At 43.3% G+C, this 26335-nt stretch overlaps 1 protein-coding gene across 1 annotated transcript in view; it reads right to left on the reverse strand.

The window, feature by feature from the left end:
• Positions 1-26335, reverse strand: part of CGNL1 (cingulin like 1) — a 154179-nt gene that overhangs the window by 86082 nt on the left and 41762 nt on the right. Inside the window, exons 2-7 of the mRNA XM_089907163.1 lie at positions 11008-12607; positions 10114-10208; positions 8081-8186; positions 5425-5526; positions 4744-4892; positions 2619-2754 (exon numbers count right to left, since the gene is read on the reverse strand). Of these exons, the coding sequence (XP_089763289.1) occupies positions 2619-2754; positions 4744-4892; positions 5425-5526; positions 8081-8186; positions 10114-10208; positions 11008-12591 (2172 nt within the window). The 5' untranslated portion in view covers positions 12592-12607. The remainder of the gene's footprint in view (positions 1-2618; positions 2755-4743; positions 4893-5424; positions 5527-8080; positions 8187-10113; positions 10209-11007; positions 12608-26335) is intronic.

A 26335-nucleotide genomic window follows, 5' to 3' on the forward strand; every position in this document is an offset into this window, starting at 1 on the left:
GGCCTCACAAAATTTAGGGCCTTCAAGCTTTTGCAAACATTAAAAAGCAAAAGTGTTTAATGTTCATTGTGTTTAAGAGTCTGTTCTAAGCCAAGTGCCATGGAGAACTTGGCTACAACTATAATTGGTTATCAGATTCCCCCAGGCCACTTTTTATTAAGATATGAAGAATAAACTGAAAGTGACGAGGAGACGGGGTTTATTTTATTAGGGATATAGAATCCATAGATCGTTTTTTAAATGTTGCTGACACGTCAAAGGAAACTGATAAAAAGAGTGAGGACAATTTTCCAGAGGGGGAGAAACCCACTTTGGCATAGAGAAGCTAATTGTGTCCTAACTTTTCTTGCCAAAAGGCAGCAATAGATGATATAGCTTCCATTACAGGAAAGAGGCAAATAACCAGAAGACCAGCAACACCAGGAACATTTTCAAGAAAAGATGTACGCTGTTTCCCTTTCCTGAGTCTCTCATTATTAGCCTGTGCCTGAAAACACATCACCAAAGCTGAAGCTCATATCCCAGTTACCACTATAAGTCAAAAAGCTAGTTATGTTCAGTTAATATATGCTCACTATACTGTGTTCAAAGAGGCAAAGAAGCTACAGTTCATTTCAGAATTATTCCCTTTTTTTTTTTAGTGGTGGCATTTTTAAAATAATTTATCTTTTTTTTTTCTTTTCTCCTTTGGCCACACAGCACAGCATGTGGGATCTTAGTTCCCCAACTAGGGATCGAACCTGTGCCCCTTGCATTGGAAGCACAGAGTCTTAACCTCTGGACCACCAGGGAAGTCCCTAAAATTAATTTAAATATTGAAATTTATTTATTCATTTGCTCTGTTGCCTGGCACTATGCTAGGCATGAAATGTGGGAAGAAGCAAAGATGATATGCTCTTCAATGAAAAAGAAATAGCAAATCAGAGCAAGCTCAAATGCACTAAAACAGAGAATCTAAAAGGATAGAAAATACCTGAGGAAAGGACAACTAACAATTTTAGGTTTTAGTTACTAGGAAAATTCAGCAACTTAAGAGACTTCCTGATAGTTAAGATAATATCTTTCCCTTTTAGAATCAGTGAGGTGTCCACACAAGGAATCACAGACTATGGCAAAGTCTTACCTTCTATTTAAATGTTTCTGAAGTTACCTTTTTTTTTTTTTTTTTTTGGCGGTACGTGGGCCTCTCACTGTTGTGGCCTCTCCCGTTGCGGAGCACAGGCTCCGGACGCACAGGCTCAGCAGCCATGGCTCACGGGCCCAGCCGCTCCGCAGCATGTGGGATCCTCCCGGACCGGGGCACGAACCCGTGTCCCCCGCATCGGCAGGCGGACTCTCAACCACTGCACCACCAGGGAAGCCCTGAAGCTACATTTTTATCAAAAGTCATAACCTGTTCAGTGACATTTCTCTCCTTAGGAAATTTTTCTAAAGAAGTAAAAGGATACATATAAAAAATTCAACATATTTTCTCATATTTTAAAAAAAAAGAAACAACTTAAATATTGGAGGATGGTTAAGCATATTGTGGGGTATCTTCTTAAAAATGACATATGAAGACTATAAAGTATCATAAAGAAAAATATTTCTGACGTATTAACTTTTAAAAGCACGTATCAAAACTATAGACACACTATATTTGCTCCTACATTATAGATGAAATCTGTCAATGTATAGGGAAACAAATAAAAATGTAGGAAAAAAGGGCTTCCCTGGTGGTGCAGTGGTTGAGAGAGTCCGCCTGCCGATGCAGGGGACACGGGTTCGTGCCCCGGTCCGGGAAGATCCCACATGCCGCAGAGCGGCTGGCCCCGTGAGCCATGGCCGCTGAGCCTGCACGTCCGGAGCCTCTGCTCTGCAACAGGAGAGGCCACCGCAGTGAGAGGCCCACATACTGCAAAAAAAAAAAAAAAAAAAAGAAAAAAACAAAACAGAAGTGGGATGGGAGAAAAAGAGCAAGGAGTAGGGGATGCAGGGACAACAGAGGCTATACTAAGAAAAGTGAACTCTGAGAGAGAGAATAATGAAAGCAATGTGGGATTCCTGACTGGATTCTGGCTTGGGGGAAAAACAACAACTGGCAAATGATGAAGAAAGACCATATATTGTATATAATACAACATAGGAATTAACTTTGCAGATGTGATAATAGTATTGTGGTTATAAGAAAATTCCCTAATTATTCAAATGCATACTGAAAAGTTTAGGGGTGAGACGTGGTTTTATCTATAAATTACTTTGAAATGGTTCAGCAAAGATGAATAGATATAAAGCAACGATACTCCAATGAAAATTAACTTAAAAAAAAGATGGATAGATGAATGAAAAAAAGAAAAATGAATGGATGGAGAGAAGAAAAAAATGGAGTAAATATGGCAACATGTTGATAACTGTTGGATTTGGATTGGGACTCTACGGCAGTTAACACATTATTCTATTTTTCTGTACAGCTGAAAATTCTCCTAAGACAAACTATTGCATATGATGCTCTCACAGAAGGGAACATAGGGACAGGTAGAACAAACACACAACAGAGTATGGCTCCCAGTTCCCCCACCCATCCCATACTGTCCAGGCAGACGGGGCCTCTCTTGTCACCTGACCCCAGCCCCGCTTACCTCAATCAGAGCCCCTTTCTCCCTGTCCTCGGATTGTTTAGCACTGTCCAATTCATCATGCATTTCTGAGAGCTGGTCCTGGAGATCCCTGATCTCAGTCTGGTGCTGTTCTCGTTCCATCTTCACCTGGAACAGCCTGGCAGGAAAGAAGCCCATGAGAGAGTTTCTCCTGGCCTCTGCTTATTTTCATCCAGTCTGCTTTCAGAGCTTCAGATTATCAAGCAGAGTCACCTAAATCCCCAAGGAGCCTCCCATTTTCTGTTCTGCACTGAACAGAAAATCACAAACCAGAAAGGCACCGGTAAGAACTCATGTCTACAGTCTAATTTGCCCAACAAGAAGACAAGTGAGAACTCAAACCAATGTAATGGGAAAGGTTATACAGCGACATTTCCTCCCCAAAAGGAGATCACGGAGTACTAAAATTTGGACATAGAAGACAAGGAATCAGGAAAAAGAGCAGAACTTTTATAATAAATGTTTTCATTAAAGCCACCCCACTCCCTACCAGCCTACTCCACCCCATCCCCTGTACTCTAGACCAGGAGAGTTAGCAAATTATGGCCCATGAGCCAATCTGGCCCACTGCCTGGTTTTGTAAATAAAGTTTTACTGGAACACAGCCATGCTCATTCATTTATGTATTGTTTATGGTCGTTTGCACAATACAATGGTAGAATTGAACAGTTCCAACAAAGACCATATGGCCCATAAACCCTAAAGCATTTACTATCTGACAGAAAAAGTTTGCCAACCTCTGCTCTAAATGGAACTCACAACTATTCTACCTTTTATTTTGTAAAGTCTTTACTGCACTCTAAATTTTGATTTTTTTCTTACCAACCTCTTTTCTGAAATTAACCTCTAAGAATGTTTCAAAAGCAAACACTACACCATCAAAATGGCAAAGGTAATCAAATGCTTTTATGATATAATGTCCTGTTTTTCTTGAATTTCCCTCTAGACTTCACTCCTGCTTAACCTCTCACTTAAGGCTTCTGTCATGGCCAGTGGGCTTCATGGCACCATCTATTTTCACACCTTCGTTTCAAATCCTCTTGTCACAGATTTTAACACAACACGATGGCAGGGCCATCTTGCCCTTGTCTTTCCTTCTCTGAAGACCCAAAAGAAGTATATAAGCACTGGTCACAAAATTGGTCAGCACTGGGCTTCCCTGGTGGCGCAGTGGTTGGGAGTTCACCTGCCGATGCAGGGGACGCGGGTTCGTGCCCCGGTCCGGGAGGATCCCGCATGCCGCGGAGCGGCTGGGCCCGTGAGCTGTGGCCGCTGAGCCTGCGCGCCCGGAGCCTGTGCTCCACAGCGGGAGAGACCGTAGCAGTGAGAGGCCCGCGTACCGCAAAAAAAAATAAAAAATTGGTCGGCACCATCCAGGACAAAATTCAGAACGTGGGAGACTGTGGAGGTCATGTGACACATGCTTTTTAGAGACTGGGCCCAGGCTCTTTGAGATCTGTCCTTAGATATCACCACTCAGCATTCCTTGCTTCTCACTTGGCTGCTCTGAGATCTACTCTAAGGGCTGAAACTTTACAAATATCCTTTGAGGTTACACAAAGAATTTTTAAATTATTAAATTCATTCTGCTTAGCAGGCTACACGTCACCAGTTTTATAATTTTATAAGAATAAGAGGGAGAAAAGGAAGGGTCAGCAGCCCTATAAAGATCTGGAAGGTTGGGCAGAATTAAACGGACAAAAACGATCTGGCTTGGGCTTCCGTGGTGGCGCAGTGGTTAAGAATCCACCTGCCAATACAGGGGACACGGGTTTGAGCCCTGTTCCAGCAAGATCACACGTGCCTCGGAGCAAATAAGCTCGTGCACCATAACTACTGAGCCTGAGCTCTAGAGCCTGTGAGCCACAACTACTGAAGCCCACGCACCTAGAGCCCGTGCTCCACAACAAGAGAAGCCACCGCAATGAGAAGCCCACGCACCGCAACAAAGAGTAGCCCCCGCTCGCCGCAACTAGAGAAAGCCCGCACGCAGCAATGAAGACCCAATCCAGCCAAAAATTAATTAATTAATTAAAAAAAAAAAAAAGTGTCTGGCTCCATTGGTGCAGGAAACCAGGAAGAGCACAGGCTCTGGGCCAGAACTTACTCCTCCAGGTGTCTCCGGAGCTCCCCTTCACTTCCCTCCAGCCGCCGCTGCAGCTCGGCATTCTCTTCTACCTTGCTTTCATGTTGACTTTGGAGTGCTTCTAAGTTTGCTTTCACTCTCTCTCTCTCTTCTTTGATGTTCTGCTGATTCTAATAAGAATATGTGATGTTAAAGTACCTCCACCGTACATTAATGTCATCCCACTGAAGCCTCCTTCTAATCTCTGATGGACTCCATGTCTCCGCACTTAGATTATTAAACAACTTGATGGAACTATGTAATAAAGGCATGGGAGTTCGCAACTAGAAAGAATACTAAACACTTAATGAACTGTAATACTTCTAAAAGAGAAACACAAACACAGCTAAATCACATTCTGCTCTTTCTATTACTTAGTCCAGATGTTTTATATACATTTAGTTTCCAATTTGCCTGTCTGAATCCAACAGCATTTCTATTACTCTGTCAAAGCCAACATTCTCTATGTCCTTTGGTTACTTAAAAAAGAAGTTCTTTGGGCAGCAGGAACTAAATATACAGGAATTTGCTCAGTGATGGGAAGAATGTTTCTTTTGGAAAAAAAATTTGTTTTCACTTCACTTGGGCAACCCAAGGTACTTAAAATATTCTTTATCAATCAAGACGGAACAGAATAAAATAGCATAAAGAAAAATCAGATACCTTGACTTCTAGTTGAAGCTGTCTCTGAAGTTCAGCCACTTCTGTGGTCAACTTGTTTTTCTGTTCCAAGAGATCTTTGACTTCAGATGAAGAATTACAAGCCTACGATTAATTGCAAAAATATCCTAAGTGTTCAACATGCTTTATTTTTTTCTTGCATGAACATTAACAACAAGATGACACTCTCAAAAGGATTCGGCTAAAATCCTACAGCAAAGTGGTTAGGAAACTCCAACTAAAAGGGAGGGGAAAAGGTAAAAGCAGAAATCAAAACCAGAAATCAAAACCAAAAAAGGCAGTGTCTTGGCTCTCATGCACCTGAATCCAGGTGTGAGTCATGCATGAACTTAGAATGAGGTACTTCCTCATCTACTCCTATGAAGCAGACCAGAAACCAACAGTCAACAGAAACACAGCACTTCCAATTTTCTTAGGCAAAATGAGAACAATCTATCTTAGAAATGTAAATCTAACCCAAGGAGGGAAATTGTAGATTGTTCTTTCCCAAACAAAAACTGCCTGCTTCGTGGCTTTCCAATGTGGTCTTAGCCCATTAAGGGAGAGGGTTCTCTTGCACGAAATCACTTAACTGACACCAAAATATAAAACTCCAAAACCTTTGCCAGCAAACAATCAGATTCATAAAGTGAGAGAGAAGGGGAGTGGGAAAATGTGGGCAATTAAGCAGTCACGGCACTGTGATCACAGCCACAAGTCTAAGAACCTAAGTTCATCGTCTCATTATCTCTGGCTCGATTAAGAAGCAGCTGTTGCTTAACTGGTCCCCCATCCTCTAATCTTACCTCTCTCCAAAAACTACAAAGAAATGAATTTTTATAAATACGACACTACTCATTGCTGTTTAAAGTCCATCATGGGAAGCCTATCACCTTGGGCTTGAAATGAAAATTGACATGATCTACAAGGTCCTGCCTACCTGGTGCGTGGTCCCCATATCCTAGCTCTCTTCTCCAGCTACACTAAATTACCTCTAGTCCCCTAAACACAGGAAGCAGACACCTCTTCATATTTTATGTTTTTTGTTCTGTTCCCTCTACCTAGAACTCCCTGCTTCCCCTCTCTGGGAGAATTCTATGATCTTTTGAGACATCATTAGTGTTATCGACTCCAGAAGGGCTACCCCAACTTCCCCAGTTTAGGCTGGATACCCTAGTCTGGAACCACAATGACAATCTTAGCATCAAGACCAAAGGATGCATTCTGCAGGAGAATATGCAGGTTAATGCAAAGCAACAGTAATGGTAATGATTTGGATTTTATAGATTTAGCAAAAAAAATCCTAACCCAATTTAAAAAACTGTGTAGAGTTCCTGAAACCTGCCTATAAGCAAGGTGTATAATTTAAAGGTTCCCCAGTGGGAACTGTGTGTGTGCATACATAAAAATATTTTATATATTTATAATATCAATACACAATATATAATAAAATACATCTCTATAAAGATATCTAATAAAATGTTTATATATTTAAAATTTTATTTCTAAGGATAAACTGAAAAATGTTTTTATTTGATGCCAGAGCAGCAGTCATGGGTTAACTGAGTGCAAGGGGAATACGGAACAGTAGAGAAAAAAGGGTAGTTGATGCCTATAAATATCCTTTATTCATACGTTTCCAAAGTTAAAAAAGAAGCAACAGACCAACTCCCTGTTACCTGCCCCTGGGTATCTTCTTTCCTTCCAGTGCAGAATTCCCCCCAGAAAGGAAAAGGAAAGATGCCCAAGCAAGAAATGCGGCATTCAAGGTGGCATAGAATTGAGGGACAAGATTTTAGTCGTCCCTCTTAAATGCTGCTTCCTTTCATGGCATAAGGTATGTCTACCATATAGTACATGTTCATCAAATAGGGGATGAGTCCTCCTTTAAAAAAAAATCTCCAAGTCCTAACTAAAATTCAGTACAATAAATTAAACAGGCAGTTTTTTAAAAAAGAATTTAGCCCCACTCTACTCCTTCCTTTCCCTTCAGCCCATGCTGGTCAGCCCACCAGTCTCTCTTCCGTATTCTCTAGTTTGATTCTCTTATTTCTTATTCTCTGAAGTTTGAGAACTTGGGTCCAAGCCCGTTCATACTTTTCAAACCTGCCTACGATAGCACTAGGGTTCTCCATCCCATGCTTCATTTCATTCGTCCTATTCTTTTCCCTTTCTAAATTTTTACCACCTATTGTTTCATCCTGTTATATTTTATAGATTTTTTTAAAAATAAAATTTCTTAAAAACTTTCTCAAAAAAAAGTAATGATAAAGAAGGGCTTCCCTGGTGGCGCAGTGGTTGAGAGTCCGCCTGCCGATGCAGGGGACGCGGGTTCGTGCCCCAGTCCGGGGGGATCCCACATGCCGCAGGGCAGCTGTGCCCGTGGGCCATGGCCGCTGGGCCTGCGTGTCCGGAGCCTGGGCTCCGCAGCGGGAGAGGCCACAGTAGTGAGAAGCCCGCGTACCGCAAAAAACTTTCTAGAAAAAAGGCCGGGTGCAAATTAGCAATATTTAAAACATGCTGTTCCATCTTCGGTACTGCTTACTACTCAGGAGACTTCCCACTAACTACTGTAACCAAAAGTACAGACTGCAGAAAGCGATTTGTTTGCCAGGTTCCATGTGAAATGCCCTCTACAAAATACAAAGCTTCGCCTTACTTGATTATTTCCTTGTGTGCTCCCTGCTGCTCGAGACTTCAAAGTCTGGATTTTCTCAAAGACCAGGTTGACCTTCCTCTTAGTAGCATCATCATTATCGGTGCTTCTGGAAAAAAATACAATGAGGGCACAACCGTTGGCCTCAAACTATTTTATGTGCCACGACACACAAACAGCAAGCCCTTTAAGAAGATAAATCACAAGAGGCGTGAATTAATTAAGGCTGCAGACACAACCAGTGTGAGGAGAGCAGGATAGATGGTGTATTTTTCTCCAGACAAATTGTTCAATGTTACCACCTGATTTGGGAGAGGGGTTTCCCATTTCCAAACATGTGAAAGAGACACAAGCACATTCTAAATAAGCTTGGAAATAACATCCAATAAAAATTTAGTAATTTGTTGCTTGCCTGATTCAAATGACATATATTCACTCCAACAAGGAATCTCTCCTGTATGTGTGTCACGCTAGGAATGATCCACCGTGATCTTAACTTGTTTTAGCCTTTGTTTAAAAAAATAATCCCCCAAGCCAAGGTTGTTAACACAGCTGCCCTTTGTCTAGACTTTCATAGGTAATGGTCAGATAAAGTTCTATTAAGGACTACCTTCCATCACACATACCTGGCACTTAGGGAAAAAAATTTTTTTAAACGGAGGGGGATCTCTCCCCTTATTTTCTTTCTTTTTTTAAAAATTTATTTTATTTATTTATTTATTTTTGGCTGCGTTGGATCTTTGTTGCTGCGCACGGGCTTTCTCTAGCTGCAGTGAGCGGGGGCTCCTCTTCGTTTTGGAGCGCCGGCTTCTCATTGCGGTGGCTTCTCTTGTTGCAAAGCACGGGCTCTTAGGCACACGGGCTTCAGTAGTTATGGCACATGGGCTCAGCAGTTGTGGCTCACGGGCTCTAGAGCGCAGGCTCAGTAGTTGTGGTGCACGGGCTTAGTTGCTCCACAGCATGTGGGATCTTCCCAGACCAGGACTCGAACCCATGTCCCCTGCATTGGCAGGAGGATTCTTAACCACTGGCGCCACCAGGAAGCACAGGGGAAAAAATTTTGAAGTAAGTTTCCTTAAAAAGGTGCCTCCCACTAAAGTCTGTCCCACCAGTCTCTCAATAAATCATGGGCCAAAAAAATAAAAGAATGTAGAGAAAGAATTTTAAATGTTAGAAGTTCTCCTACCTTAATCTTCTCATGGTAAAACCCTTCACAGAAAGACACTAATAAAAGTTCTTAGCTAGAAGAATCTCTTTACTTTTTCTTTTTTCAGAAGAGCCCCTATCTTATATTTTGAATGATTCTGTCAGCTCTATATTACTGACAGAAAATTGTAAGGCACAATATAAAACTGTGAAGTGTTCTGATACCAATGAGTATTTGCCAAGTGACTTTCAGTCATGTCAGACTATAAAGCTTTTCTTCTTTTTAATCATATCTGATGAGAGAACTGAAACAGAAACTTCAAATTCCTGGCCTAGAATTCCAGCTCAGTTGGTATCTAAGTAAGGACTGAAAACCAGATTATTCAAACTCATCCCCCCAGATAAGTAAGTGGAAAGCACTGCTTTTAAATGACTCATACATGCTTTAAAAATAATGGAAGCAGGGGCTCCTGGCCAACGTCAACTCTGGGGAGGGGAGGAGGTGTTTTTATTTGTAACTTCTAATAAGGGATGACTGATTACCCCTGTGTGCATACGAACTCAAGGCGACAACACTCAGTTTAAAACTGAATAGTAGACACTCCTCCTATCTTTGAATTTGTTTCTGAAACAGTAAACAATCATTTTTAAAACATATTCATTTTTAACTTTTAAAGTAGGATGTTCTTCCCCACACTTCCTTCCCCTGCTCTTCACCCTCCTCCACCCAAGACTTAAATGCTTTTATGACAACTCCAGCCATGGAGTCTGCACCCCGAAATGGCTCACACAGGGCAGGAAGGGAGGGTAAAACACAAGGTCTCAGAAAAGAAAATTAAGACGCCCACCAGGAAGGACGATACTTTGTTCCTTGAAGGAAAATCACTAACCCTTCTTTGAGGTAATTGTAAAGTATCTGCTTGGCCGTCTCCTCATTGGTTTGCTGAGTGAGTTCTTGCTGGCCTTTTAACAGATCCGGTGTGGCCTGGAACACAATGTTTGTTATTAGATCACAGGATGCTGCTTCCAAGAAGAAGGCAAAACCCCACAGCAGAAGCTTCCAAACACATTCCTGCTTCCCAGAAAGGATTCCTCGGGTAAGGATGCTCATTACAACTGGTTCCACCACTTAGTAGCTCTGTAACCTTGGGCAAGTTACTTAACTTTTTCTCACCTCAATTTTCTTGCCTGTAAATAGAAGTTAATAGTACCTACCTTCATAGGGTTGGTGCGATCCTATAATACATAACAAAGAGTGCCTGGCACTTACCAACCTTAGTATCATTTTTATCATTACCATTATTTTTTACTGTTACTACCAAAACACTAACTGGACCACATAAATAAATTCCATCACTTCAGGATAAACCTAAATTAGGATTAACCTAATTTCTCAGGACAGAAATTAATCCAGTCACTCAATGTCATGAGGAAAATTAATACATCTAAATAAACCTAAGTACGGAGCCTCTTGTTTTGGAAACAAATTCTGCATACTTTCAGATTTTACACATACACGAAAAGAAAAATCGAGCCTCTCTATAGTGTTTGACAAGTTACTTTACAAACAAGGACACAACAGGAATCTAGTGGTACTTGAATTTACTTAGAAAACCAAGCGATTAGCAGTAGGTCATAATGTACTGCTAGGGGGAAAACTCTAAAAACTATTACTGATTCAAGGTGGTGCAATTACTGACTCAGGATGGAAGATATGTATTCCTCCAGCCAGGATGTATTGATACACCACTTAGAAGGAACAAAAAGACTCCCACCAGTATTACCTGAGTATTTGAGGTGGAAGTAAATGTCTTCACAGAAATCCTCTTGGTACCTGAGTCCGGGGAAGTTGCTAGTGCCCGATTCTGTAACATCAACGTAGCGGTGGCTGTTTTGATTTCCTCCCCCTTCTTAGTCTGTGCCGGGAGGGAGGATGTGCGCCCAGTCGGACTTTCCTGACCACCTTTGTTTTCTGGAACTTTCCCATCTTTGTTCTGCAGGGGCGGCCTGGGCTGGGCTCCCTGCAGCCTGGCGAAGGCGCGCCCTCCGCCCTGCCTCCCCCCGTGCTCCTGCGCCTGTGCCCTCTGCGGGCACACCTGCGACGGCCGCAGCAGGTGTTCGCTGGACTTGCCCAGGTTTCTGCTGAATTCGGTCAGGTACTCCGAGTTCCCTTGGAGACCGAAAGGAAATGCACTATCCACGCTTCGGGACCTTTTCCTGTCTTCTGGGTTGATCCTGTTTCGCTTCCCAGACCTGCCTCTTCTCTGCAGCCCAGGTTTTTGGTCAAATTTTTCAATTAACTGATCCACGCCAGGAATCGACCCCGTATCAATATCCCGTCCAGTTCCGGGCAAGAAGGGGATATACCTTCTGTTCTCATGACGATTCACATTGTCGGCATGGATGGCACATTCTTGGTCATCGAGTAAAAATCTGTACAAAGAGTTGGCCGAAGTGGGAGTTGTGGACGATGAGGATGACCTCCGGGACCGGGCTCCATCCAGCACGGGCCCGGCTGAGTCCTGGCGCCGGAACGGAAGCACGTCGGGCCTGGTTTTCTTGGCTTCCGGGTGGGTGTGCGCGCTGTGGGTGGGTAGGGGCCTCCCGCTAGGGGCAAGGGCCTCCTCTGCCAGCCCCTCCTTGCTGCAGCTCTGAACGTTCACGCACACCGAGGTCTGCTTCTTGGGGTCATCAATGACCACGGAGCTGCACAGTCGAATGGCCGTCACGCTGGATCTGGCCGGGTCTTCCGAGGGAGGTCTGGTCGGCTGGGAATGGCTAGGTTTGGACGAGCAAGTCCAAACCTTCTTATTGTTGGTCCCTTCTTCTGCGAAAGCTTTTAGCCAATTACTCGCAGGAGGCTGGTGATTTTGTAAGTTCAACTCATTCTTTTCAGGATCATAGGGCTGTAAAAGCTCTGGATGCCTCTGAAAGTTCAGCACGGGGGATGGCTTCATCGCTTCCCCTTTGTGATCTAGAACTCCATTCTTGCCCTCAAAGAGAGAGGGCTGTTTCAGGTTTCTTACTGGGCCGGGTGGGGCATATGGGTTTTCGGGCAGCTGCAGTTCTTCTGCACTGTTCTCCTCGAGCACAGATCCATTGCTGGAATGGAGAGGCAGGTTACTTGTCACTGGAGACGGAAATGATGGCCCATTTTCAGAAAAAGACGTGCCTGCCAGACACCGCTCTGTGTTATTGAGGACTATGTAGGGGTGGCCATCGATCCCCTGGACCCGAATACTGACACCGTAGGAGCCCACCTTAGCGGGCTGGGAATTCCTTGATTTTTTGGTTTCATCACTTGCGAGTCTCAGATGCACACCATATTCCTGCTGCACATGTTGGTATTCACCGAAATACAGCTCCATGGCTCACTGTTGTTCACTACCAGGGAAAATTGGGGTAAAAAGAGGACATTAAGTTAAAATTATATCTGTTTAAATGAAGATTATGAGGGAAGACTTCAAAGTTCAGGGAAAACCAAACACTTTAAAGAGCAAGGACACTTCAGAACCAAATGCTCGTCCAAACAGGCCTTTCTGGATGCCTGTGGGCCCACGTGACCGTGGTGCTTGTCAACACTGAGCTTGAACCCTGGCCTTAGGGTAGATGACTGGCCAAATGACCTGATGCCTTTGGTAGAGCTTAATTATTCTGTTTCTAGCTGACGGGCTGTGCTGGTTGCCATGTTTTCTCCTTAGTTCATTTCCTCACCCTTTATGCTATTTATTTTTAACCAATAGGATGTTCCAGTATACCAGCATTTGAGAACAAGGTACTTTTCCAAGAAAATAATTAAGAGCTAAGGCGTTCTGATGCTCACCATTTTTCTTTTTTTCTAAACTGTTAATTTTCTTGTCAAAACCCTTTCAAGCTTCTTTATGCACAACCCTGCTTTGAAATCTTTATCATTATTTATTTGGCTATGGTGTTTAAAACATTTTTACTTTAAGGAAGCAGCTGTTTGTGAGACTGACAATGAGAGTAAGTGATTAAAAATAGCTTTCAATTTTTTTTTTAACCAAAAAGTTCAAGTTGGGACTTCCCTGGTAGTGCAGTGGTTAAGAATCCACCTGCCAGGGCAGGGGACACGGGTTCGATCCCTGGTCAGGGAAGATCCCACATGCCGTGGAGTAACTAAGCCCGTGCACCACAACTACTGGGCCTGTGCTCTAGAGCCCGCGAGCCACAACTACTGAGCCCATCCGCCACAACTACTGAAGCCCGCGCGCCTAGAGCCCATGCTCTGCAACAAAAGAAGCCACCGCAGTGAGAAGCACGTGCACGCAACGAACAGTAGCCCATGCTCACCACAACTAGAGAAAGCCGCGCAGCAACTAAGACTCAACACAGACAAAAATAAATAATTTTTTAAAAAAATTGAAAAAAAAATCATAAAAAAAAAAACAGTTCAAGTAACATAAGGACCTGAAAAATTTTATGAAGAACCTGAAGACTCGAGGCTGTTTATTTTGTGATGGGTCCTAATACCAAGAATCACTGCCTTCACCCGTTCTGGTGTGTGACCACCCTGTCAGAGACTGCATACGTATCACCAAGCAGGCTGTCCAGTCCACCCCACACTGTGAGGTTCTCTCAGCAGAAATTCACTTCTGTCACTCTGAAAAACTCCAATAGCCACAGAGATGCAGGAAGAACAGAAACAACTGGTCACAGAAAACAGCTGTCTCATTTCTTTCACTCTTAGCAGACTTCCTGAGTTTCCCTTCTATTCTGGAGTCAATCTGGTGGCATATTTTCCAAGAAAATCATCTATTTGATCCACATTTTCAGATTTATTTGCACAGAATTTTGCAACGTACACATCATTTCATCTCCTCTATTTCTATTTCTCATTATCTAGTTTTATCTGTGCTTTCTTCACCTATTTCTTGCTTATGCAGGTAAAATATGTCTACATGTTTTTAGATTGTTGTTCCCCTAAAGAACTAGCTCTTAGATTTATCATTTTTTTTAATTTTCTAATTTATTGAGGTCTAGTTTGATCATTATTTCCTTCTGCTTCCCTTTATTCTGTTTCCAATTTCTTTTTTTTGAATTTTTGAATTTTTAAAATATTTTTTATACAGTTTCTTATTAGTTATCTATTTTATACATATTAGTGTATATATGTCAATCCCAATCTCCCAGTTCATCCCACCACCCCCTACACGCACTTTCCCCCTTGGTGTCCATACGTTTTTTTCTACATCTGTATCTCTATTTCTGCCTTGCAAACCGTTTCATCCATACCTTTTTCTAGATTCCACATATATGCGTTAATATACTATATTTGTTTTTCTCTTTCTGACTTACTTCACTTGGTATGACAGTCTGTAGGTCCATCCATGTCATGTTTCCAATTTCTTGCATGCTTCATTTGTTTATTTTCATTCTTTTATTACAGTCCATAAATTGTGATATGTGACTGTCAGTTAGGAATTGCGTTGGTTCCTAACAAACAGACCCAAAATAGCAATTTAAGAGTTAGGATATTTTTCCCCTAGAGATAGGAAGTCCAGAGCTGGAATGGATGCCAGGATATTTTTGAGGAACACCTCTTTTATCTTTCTACTCATCTACTTTTAGCATGTAATAGACACCTTATGATTACAAGATAGCTGATCCAGCATCACATATACCAGATGGGGCAACCTTCTTTTTAAGGAGCTTTCTTGGAAGCCCCACCCACCAATAATCCCTTGCATCTTATTGGTGAGAACTTAACCTTATGGCCACCCCCACCTACAAGAAAGGGTTGGGAAATAACGGGTTTTTTTGAGCTGGTCATTGACACTCTCAAAATCAATGTTCTGTTGGTAAAAAGAGAGAAGAGAATGGACATTGGGAAGGCAGCCAGTAGTTTCCACCACAGAAATGTTTCTATTATTATTTTCTAGATAGTTTCAATTTGTGGTTTTGATTTCTTTGACTCAAGAGTTGTTTTCGAGAAAGTTCTTGCATATCCGGTATGTTTGCTATGCTGTTTTGGCTTGGAGGGTCTTTATTTCTGTATGTTGTTAATTTCTATTTGCATTGTATTATGGTCAGAAAATGAAGTCACAGGAATTCCCTGGCGGTCCAGTGGTTAGGACTCTGCACTTTCACTGCTGAGGGCATGGGTTCAATCCCTGGTCAGGGAACTAAGATCCCGCAAGCTGCATGGTGCGGCCAAAAAAAAAGAGAGAGAAAGAAAGAAATGAAGTCATTGTTATTTCTTTCTTTTTCAATGTATTGAGGTTTCTGTTGTGGGCAAATATACAGATAATTTTTGTCCATGTTCAATGGGTGCTGGATGTAGTTTGTGTTTTAAGGGATGGCATTCAAAATACATCCATTAATATGCCCTTACCGATTATTTAGTTCAGTTATAGCACATCCTCACTTATTTTGTCTTTCTAATTTGTCTTGGGCCTTCCTGGATACATTCATCTCCTACTACTAGCTTGGTGCTATCAGTTTGCTCGGTGATTATTCTTTTAAATGTAAATCATGTTAGATATCATCACCTCCCATTTTACAGATAGGAACAACTCGGAGAGATCCAGTCATCTGCAATATTCATCATCTCACGGATTCCAGTGATTGATTTCATAATGTCTACTTTCACTTGCATCAGCGTTATACTAACATTTTAAAACAATTTAACTTTTAATCAGAATAAAACAAGATAAGATGAAAACCTGTACTCTCCAGCTTCCCATCCCCAATCCTGATCACATGCCTCAGAGGAAACCAACTGCAAATTGCAGCTGTTTCTTCTAGTACTAACCTCCATGTTGCTGAGTGATACGCCTAGCTGCCATTTATCATTTTTACCTGTGGTAGATGACACACGCATACATATGAATTTCTCATTCTGCTAGCTTCCCAAGAATAAAATCAAGAGCCAGCTGTGTTTACATTATTGTGAATATATAAATACTGTTTACTGAAGTGCTAGATCGTAGACTGGCCATCCTCTCTTCCATAACTTTAACTTTTCTAGAGGCAGTAACTGCTATTTTTAGCTTGTCTTGCTTTCTATATACCTACCCTTAAATCTCTTCATCAGCTACATGACATCTGTTAGACGCTTACCAGTATTAACTTCCAGATGATCAAAATATCAGGTAATCTGGTGGTCTTTTCCCGTGGTGACCTCCCTTGCAAACTTCCACCCTCCAGCCCTATATTAGGGTCTGGTTGCTCTCTTCCCTTTGTGCTATATTGTTTCCCCAAGTTTGGTGTCTTCCTCTTTCTTAATTTACCCAATTGGTCTGAGGGAACACGGGCCCAATAACTTTTAAAGAAAAGGTCCAAGGGAGAAAAACTTTGAGTCCTTGTATTTTCAAAAATGTCTTCATTCTTCGCTTACTTTTGAATGATAGTCTAGCTGTATTTAGCATCCAGGTTAGAAGTAACTTTCCCTCAGAATTTAAAGTATTACTCTGTTATCTTCTAACTTCCAGGGATGCTATTAAGAATTCTGGTGCTATTATGATATCCTGTCCTCTGTGTACGCCCTGTTTATTTTTCTCTGAAAGTTTTTAGGACCTTTTCCTTGTCCTTGGTGTTCTGAAATTTCACGATGACATTTCCCAGTGAGTATTTTATTAAACTGGCCACTTTTATAAAACATGAGCACTTAATATAGTCCTTCAATTTGAAAATTCCCTTTAGTTCCATGAAATGTCCTTGTATTACTTCTGTGATAATGTTTAGAAAACCATTTTATTTTGTTCTTGGTGTTTGCATCTAACGTATTAGTAATGTTGAATCTTCTAGACTGAATTTCAATTTTTCATGTTTCTCTTCTCATCTACTCCTCAACTCCATCGTTTTTGTTCTAATTTTTGAGAGATACTTGAGTTTTAAAAATTTGAGGATGTATTTAATTTTTAATTTCCACTTTTCCTTTGTTCTTCTCTAATTGTTTTTCTTCTTAAGTTCTATTTTGGACATGAAAACAGCTTCTCTGAGGATATTATACTATAACTTTTTTTTCAGAAAAATGCAATTTCTCTGCTGTCCGCAACATCTCCATCTTCCGCAAGGTTTCTCTTTGCTGGTTTGTTTGGGTCCCTGTCTTTCATGTTGAAAGCCTTCTAATATGACTTGGATCTTTGGCTGCCTGATCCTATTTAAGAGGGAAGTAGTAAAAGCAGATTGGAGGCTCCGTATACATGGAAAGGAGTTATTAGCTGGTAGGCTTCAAGTTATGTGGCGCGAAGAGTGCCAAGTTTTCCACTGAGGGACCCGCACATTTCAGTGTCTGGGAGTATTCTTCTCTAGAGCTGTTTGACTTCCCAAGAAAAGAATCTTCCAATCCACTACTGAGGCTGCGGTGGGGCTGGCCGCTGGTCTACGGGACAGGGCAGGGGAGGAGAAGGGAGGTCGCAACTCAAATTCAGTCCCTGTTTTCAGTCACCCACACCCGCTTCCAACATCATTCCAGTTCAGTTTCCCCAGAGAAGAGAACTCCAGTCTGCTGCTGGGGTGGGGAGGGGACAGGGGCAGGTAGGTGTCCAGATATCCAGGGCACAGAGGAGATGCTGGAGGTCTAACTGCTCCGTTCTCAAGGCACCTAAATAATTCCCTAGACGTTGGCCCCTCACCCTGACTTCCACAGTAACTGATGCCTTCCCACTTCTGAGCTGCTCAGCAGCTCTGCAGGAAAATCACCTCATTTGTATACTGCAAGCACCTCAGGTTGAAGCATCTCTCACCCCGCTAATTACCACTACATCTGCTTCAGCGCCCTCCTCCGCTAAGTCTCCACTGCCGTTCCTTGTCTTTGGAGATTTAATTTTTATTCCTTTACTGTCTTCTGAGTGGGATTTTTGAAAAGGAGATACCTAGTTTCTCTCGTTGGACGAGACTAATAATATTTATAAAACACTTAAATCCTAGAACAAGAACAGCAAACGTGCCTTAGACGAAACAACATATAAAGGCCTTCAAGACCACAATGTCCGGGTGTGTCTTGATCCCTCGTTTGCAAGCAGCACTGGCATGTTTTATTCTGCATCTCTAGCAGAGTCCGTACGCATTAAAATTTATAGCAAATACCTTTTTTTGTGCGGTACGTGGGCCTCTCACTGTTGTGGCCTCTCCCGTTACGGAGCACAGGCTCCGGATGCGCAGGCTCAGCGGCCATGGCTCACGGGCCCAACTGCTCCGCGGCATGTGGGATCTTCCCGGACCGGGGCACGAACCCGTGTCCCCTGCATCGGCAGGCGGACTCCCAACCACTGCACCACCCGCGAAGCCCACAAATATTATTTTTAATAGAAGAGCTTCTGTACAAATTTATTCACTGTGATTTTTTTTTTAAATGATATTTACTAAATGAGGTCATTTTACTCACCCATAATCTCTTACACTGACGCTGACTTTTCTGTAAAAATATTTCTCCTAGTATTTATTAATAAAATTCTTCTCTAGGGTTTTATAGTCCTTTTCATTAGTTGCTGCTACTACAGTCAACACTAATTACATTTCAATCTTTGAGTAAGGCCACCTTGGTTTATTACATTCTTAGCTCCCTGTTTGCAAATTAATCCACATATATGAATTTCATGAAATGTCCACAATTCACATTTCCTTGACAACAAACCTCAATCCAGCATTTTCACGGAATGACATTTCTCAGCTGGGCACTGGTGTCATAAGCAAATGTGGGTTTCCTTCCCAATCACAGTGTAAACACTGAACTAATGAATGGATTTAAGGACAGCTGTTCTCTGTCTTCAGCCACCAGGCCATGGCACCATCCTAATGCACTCCACGGGCACACTTGTTCAATCGGGGACTAAGCCCAACGGAGGACTTACATAATCTGGCAGTAAACGCTGACCAATTGCCAGGATGTTAATATGGTGGCACTTGGCAAATAAAAGAGGTGTTTTGGAGTGGAAATAATGCTTTTGGGAAAGACTGCTAAATGATGATAATTGCTTTAGTTAGTGAGATCAATGAGTGTGTTTGTGCATGAGGACAAAGAGCTTAGCACTTGTAAGAACTATGAACATACGCCACATAGAAACATTTCCTCCCTGGGCCATCACATGTTATCAGCTGAGTCTGGAGATTAGTCACAACGCCAGGCCACACCTCCCACCTCACCACTCTAATTCCCAGTGGCACCTCCAGCCCTGAAAGCATATTCACCAGCCATTCCAGAGGCCCTCACGGCTCCCGTGGCATGTGGGATCTTCGCGGACCGGGGCACGAACCCGTGTCCCCTGCATCGGCAGGCGGACTCTCAACCACTGCGCCACCAGGGAATGCATGACATGCAGCCAGACAATGAGAAACCTTCCCACCATGCTTTGTCCTTCTTCCTGGGGACAGCAGTCCCCACCAGCCAGGCCCAAGCACCCAGCACAGCACCTGGCATGGGGCAGGGACTCTGTGTATGGACGTTTGCTTGGAATGAATAATTCTATTTGATCATACAAGTTAAGAGAGCATCTAAAGCAGGGATGGGGAGCTGATGAGACTTGGTGGAGTCCTGAGCTTGATTCCAGGAAATAAGAAGTGAGCCACAAACCAAAAAATAATTTCCCCTGTGTGGGGTATGGTGACTATCTCGTTCAGAGGGAATGATGATACATAAGACACCTCTGAAGAGTGGACAAAACGTTCACTCCTAAAGGATTTGCTTGTAGGACTAGTGGGAAGGCATGAATTTTGTGCTGGAATATCCGCATTAGACCCTCAACTACATAAAAGTGAAAAATCAGAGTGTGGAACATACAACACCAGCAAAATGTGTACTGATTTTTCAACGTATTCCCAGACATGACAGAAAGAGGCAGCGTTACCTAAACTAAGCTTTATTTTCTTCCTATTTCTTTCCCCCTATCTATCCATCCATCCATTCTGTAGGGGAAAAAAAAAAAAAAGGAAACTGACCAAACTTTTAAGATTTCAAAGGAAATGTCTCACATACAGTCAGGCCTTCAGAATTCCCTGGGAAAACAATTTCAAAAATAAACTTTGAGGCTTGAAAATGACAGCAGAGTTGCTGTCTACTTTACACAGTTCAGTATGGTTTGAATCTCTTTAAATGAGCATGATGACCAAAACTTTTCTACTTGGGGGGAAAAAAGTTAAATTCGTAATATTGAGTGGTGTAGCTTCTCCCAAAACTCCCAAAACTTGTCCAAAACCTTGCACAAAAAGGAGGGTGGCAAAGAGAAAAGAAAAGCCAGTAGGAAAGTTCCTTTTATACTAGGGTTGGAGACCTTGGAGAATCAACCAGGAGTTTGAGGATCAGGGGGTCACGGGGCCGGGAACTAAGGACCCTGACTATGCTCAGATTGGAGTGCAGCTGGCACCAAGCTGGCCTCCCTGGGATCCTCACCCCGTCTTTGAAGTGTGTCCCTCTCCTGTCCCCATGGATGGTCTCCTACCATGTCAGTCTCTGCTCCACTTTTGTCAGTTTTGATCCCACTCCTCTTTTATATTCCCCACTTTACCTTTAAAATTCAGTGATTGATATTTCGTATGCCACAAGGTCTCTAAAAAAAAAATTAGAATTCATGTCCAAAAAATGTTTCAGAAATGTTATTCGACCTTCACCTCTTGACCCTGAAATGATTTCTAAAAGTTCTCCCACCAATGCAGAGCTAAGACACAAAAGTTTGCAATTCTGAAGACCAGTGATGGAGAGAACACCCAGGTACATGGGCCGGAAACGTGTCTAATGCTGCACTCAGATCAAATTCCAGCTCTGGCTTAACTTCTCTGAGAGTTTTCCTATCTCTAAAGTCAGATTATTAACGATGACTTCATAAGGTGCTTGGGAAAATTAAATCATAGTTTGTATGCTAAATGAAATAGGAAATAAGTGAAAAAAAATTCCATGTGGCATTTATGGCCACAAGAAATCTGACTTTGATCATAAAATGTTTTTAAATACTTCTGAGGCAGAGGCTAAAAACCCCACTGGTTAACCAAACAGCATTAAGCACCAGCGTCCTGAAATAATTTATTAACTAATTAAGAAATCAGAGGGCTGAGAATCTAAAATGCAGTGCTGTGTCCAGAGTGGAAATTTGATAAATAGTTGTTGACTGAATAAATGAATGTCTTTATGTTGCCAGGTCCACAGAAAAGTTCTTAACCAGACACAACAGATCCATGACATTTGTGCTATAGTTTCCACATGGAGCCTGAGCCTAAAACGTAGCCTGAGCCTAAAACGTATCAACGCAGGGTCTTCACTGCATTTTTATGTCCAAATCTAACTTCAGAAGCCTCCTCGACACCACACCTGTACAGTCACTGCCCATCGATCAGTGTAGACACAATATAAATCCATTTGCCATCCCTGACATATGCTCTGATACTCACCTAAACCCACCTACACTGAAGCCAAAATGTCTAAGAACTAAATCACCTCCAAAACTGTAGTCCTCTGACTTCTCAGTCCTGTCACTCATTAAACTAGTCAACTCTGAGCACTGACAAGCTCTTCAAACACATACCTTAAGCTCAGGTTCACATTACTCACATGAACACAATGCTATCAGGCCACCAAGAAGAAGGGAACATTTTTGCAGGTACCTGGCCAAAAGAAGCTTCTGTCCTCACACTGTTCTTTTTGTTTGTTTGTTTTTTGTTTTTACCACCTTCACTTTCAATTTCTTTCCATCAGTAAAAAAACTATCTCCCTTCAGCTAAAGATCCTGTCTTTCTTGCAGGCTCATCCACTCCAGAAGTTTCTAACGCCTCTGGCACACAGTCAGTGCTGCGCAGCTCAGCAAGGCTCACCAGTGCCAGCTCTTTTGTAGATGGGTTTTGTCCCCAAAATGACGTCTCAAGTTTTTTCAGCCAGTTCTGAGTCAGGCATGCACATCACCCCCGAACGGTGCCAGGCAAGTGCAGGGTGCTTGCCTTGTATCATCTCGTCTGGTTGGATCCTTGCAGCCCCACCTGTGAGGGATTCTACTTTCTCCTGGTTAGAGATGTGAAAGATTGCCCCCACGGTCTCACAGGCTCGGGGGCAGCATCGGGATTTAGCCCCAGACCTTCCGTCCCGGAAACCTGAGCTCTTTCTTGCGCAGGGACCACATTTCATGTTCCTGCCCGCCCACAGTATCTGGTAGTTATCCTGATGTGGTCACTGGATGGCTATGGACCAAAACACGTCACCATGTCCCGCTGCACTGGCACGCTAGCAAAACAGCCCCCTGTCTGTCAGAGCGCAGCAGACGGGTCACTCCTCAGAGAGGTCTTCCTCTTCGCCACATTCCCAGCACCCGGAACAGCGTCCCACATGTAGCAGGCGCTGAATACGTAAATGAATGGATGCACTAATAAAACCATGGGCGATGCATGTGGCTCGGAATCCCTTTTTAAAATTTGAACAATTAAAACAAAACAGTCGAGGGTTTCCATAAAAATCCCCATGCCCATCCTTCTAGTGTGCCTACTACCTCCAACTGGAATATGTATCACTGTTTAAAACACTAGACTCTGATTGTCAGCATCACTGGGGCTTTTCTTCCCACCACCAGCGGTCACGTTCACAGGATGTGTGTGTTCCAAAAGTAGAAAATAGGTCCTGGGGTTATCAAGCATCTCCTAAGGGGAGTAAAGGAACACTGTGGAATTCCAACAATGACAGCTGTAACTAAGCCCCATTCCTGGAACCTCCTCAAAGAGGATTTCTGCAAAGTGAATTCCAAAGCTAAACATCCTCCCCTGGAAGATATGTTACACCCTCTGCAAGGTATCTCTTCTTGGTCACTCGAAAAACGATCAAACTAGGAAAATCTGTCCATGTTTGTCCTCATCAGGGAAGAGACTGAGGGAGTTGGCATCATGAGCAAACTTGGCCAAATGATTACAAGATCCAGAGTTCCTGGGAGGGGTCCAAGGCGTCCCTGCAGGCATCAATTCACAAACCACCCAATCTCATAAATATATCAGTCAGTTGTTTCCATGAGACCCAGAAAGACTACGATGTAAATGACAGACACCTGGAATTGTCCAGAGACACCTACTGAATATCATATAGTGTGACTATTAAAATTAAAAGAAGATGAGGGCTTCCCTGGTGGCGCAGTGGCTGAGAGTCCACCTGCCGATGCAGGGGACACAGGTTCATGTTCCGGTCCGGGAAGATCTCACATGCTGCGGAGCGGCTCGGCCCCTGAGCCATGGCCGCTGAGCCTGCGCGCCGGAGCCTGTGCTCCGCAACGGGAGAGGCCACAGCAGTGAGAGGCCTGCGTACCGAAAAAAAAAAAAAAAAAAAAAAGAAGATGATACTGTGTAGTCGTCCAAAATATTAAAAATTAAAATTAAAATAAGCCTTCTAAAATAGAAACCTAGCAGATTCTCACATGTCAATTCAGGTTGTCTGTTGTTCAAGACAGTTATTATCCCCAAGTTTGATGACACCAGGGATTTTGTTCCCCGGTGTAATCTGCCTCCCCGGAATTCTCCTCGGTGGGCAGCAAGGTGCCTTTAAAGAAAAAAAATGCTGAAAGAACCTTTTTGTTCACTAAATGTACAAATATAAAACTATTATAGTTCTTATGATACCACAAAGTCAAAACAAATCTGCACCTTAAATACAAGTACGATTTAAAAAACCAGTACAATTCAACTTCACAACATGAATTTAAAATGCAGGATCATGTAAATTTTGCTGAAACTAAAATCACCATATGCACTGTGAACAGGAAGACAGCCTCCACCGCAGGGCAGAAACCTTCCTTTGTGCAGGCTGCCCCCAAAACACCGGCTCTTTGCGTGGTATGATGGCCTCACTTATGCGTCCACTCCATCTTAGTTCTTTCCCAAGAGCTCATGACATTTAAAATACTATAATATTACCTGAAACCTAAACCATTATAAACATGGCATTGGAATGGGTAGTAGTGACCAGTGGTCATCCAGCTCATCCAGGATATGCTGATACTAATATTTTATTTAATCACTAATGAGTTCCTACTGAGAGCCTACTGCTATGCTAGACCCTCTCCTACAGCAGTTCCGTGAAGAGACAAAGTCCCCCCATAGACCTACACTCTGTGGGGGGAGAGGGATAGCAAGTAATTCACAGTGATGTGTGCCACAAAGAAAACGGAGCAGGGTGAGGAGAGGGCAAGGTGGTGGTGGTGAAGGTCCATCTGAGATACAGTGGCCAAGGAAGGCCTCTCTGACAAGGGAACATTTGATTTGAAAGAGAGGAAGAGATCCCTGTAAGTCACGTGACAGGCAGGCAAAGAGAATGGCAAGTCAGAGCCACGGAGGAAGGGATGTGCCGGGCTCGTGCGAGAATCAGCACGAACGCCATCTTGGCCAGAACACAGGTGGAGACATGCAGGGGAGGGAGGGGAGGGCAGAGCAGTCAGCAGGAGCTAAACCTTGGGGATCTGTGGGCCTCAGTAAGACTCTGGGTCTTAACCCAAGTGGGTGAGAAGTCACCAGTAAGACTCAAGACATAATTCAAAGCCAGGGGCTGGTTGAGCTCAGCTAGGAAGTAACGCAGGTAGAGAAGACGGGGACAGAGCTCAGAGCCTGGCTGCACAGCGCGCCCTGTGGACCAGCAGTAACAGCATCACCTGGGAGCTTGTTAGAAATGCAAAATCTCAGGCCCCACCCCAGACCCGCTGAATCATCATCTGAGGGCCTAGGCCCTGGCAGAAGTCAAGAAGAAGGGAAGGAGCAGGCAAAGACAACGAAGGAGACCAGGAGAGTGTGGTGGCCTGGGAGCCAAGAGAGGCTGGTGTTTAAAGAAGCAAGGAGTGCTCAGATAAGCCGAACACTGCTAACAAGCAGAGGGCGACCCTGATGGAGATCAAAGATGACCTCGACAAGAACTCTGCAGTGGAAGGCACGGGAGCCCAACCAGAGTGGGCTAACTAGAGGATGGAGTAACGACAACTCTTTCAAGGAGTGTTAATTACCACAGAAATTAAAATACAAAAATAAAAGGCAGTCATGGAAAACGGAAATGCCTCCCTTGCTCCCCCCCAACTCTCCCTTTCACCCCAGGATGAAATCTCTGCTGTGTTGATTTCGTCTCCCCAAGGATGTGTTTGCAGCCGGGGCAGGAGGCAAGGGTGCAAATAAAAAACGCATAACCTGGCATTTATGCTCAAAGAATTCTAAGCCAGACCTTACCTAATTTTATGGAATGTGACTTTTTTCCCTCCCTCTGGCAGTCGCCTATTATCCTGAGTTGCAGCTGAACCTCTAAGGGTGTGCCAAGAGCAGCTAAAGAGGTATGGTCTGCGTTTAATGAACACCAAATGCAGAAGCATATGGAAATTCCTCTCACCCTGAGAATGCCAGAAAAGACATTGAGAAAAGAAACCAACACAGAAAAAAAAAGTCACTACTTTTCCCTCTCCTCTACAAAACCCCTTAACCTATCAAAGCTCACCCCCAGCCCATCCTACTTCTACTCCAGGTAGGGGGGAAGCTACACAGAATCACATTCTAAAGGTAGAGAGGCTTTCAGAGACCATTTCACATACCCCTAACTTCCATTTGATGAGCCACTTTCAAAGCTCCCTAGCTCCAAACTTTTAGACCCAAATCTCTGCTCAGGGATCATTCCCATGTCCATCATCACTTCTCCCAAGCCAGTAACACACAGCAGCAACTCCAGCTTACTTTCCTCCACCTACACCCAATATTGATGTTAGGTCCCAAAGCCCCTTCTTCGTCTTACTGCCCCACAACATGCAACATAGAGCAGATCTTTTCTTTTTTTACTTTTTTTTTTTTTTTTTTTGCGGTACGCGGGCCTCTCACTGTTGTGGCCTCTCCCGTTGCGGAGCACAGGCTCCAGACGCGCAGGCTCAGAGGCCATGGCTCACGGGCCCAGCCTCTCCGCGGCATGTGGGATCCTCTCGGACCGGGGCACGAATCCGTGTCCCCTGCATCAGCAGGCGGACTCTCAACCACTGCGCCACCAGGGAAGCCCAGCCCATGGAGCAGTTCTTTAATGATGATGTAATTAACTCTTAAATACTCAGACTATGGGGACTTCCCTGGCAGTCCAGTGGTTAGGACTTGGTGCTTCCAATGCAGGGGGAACAGATTCAATCCCTGGTCAGGGAACTAAGATCCCACATGCCACGCGACACAGCCAAAAAACTTTTA

The sequence above is a fragment of the Delphinapterus leucas genome, chromosome 2 (assembly GCF_059928025.1).
Source record: "Delphinapterus leucas isolate spDelLeu-1000000601 "Yukka" chromosome 2, BTC_Dleu_Yukka2, whole genome shotgun sequence".
Classification (NCBI taxonomy): Eukaryota; Metazoa; Chordata; class Mammalia; order Artiodactyla; family Monodontidae; genus Delphinapterus; species Delphinapterus leucas.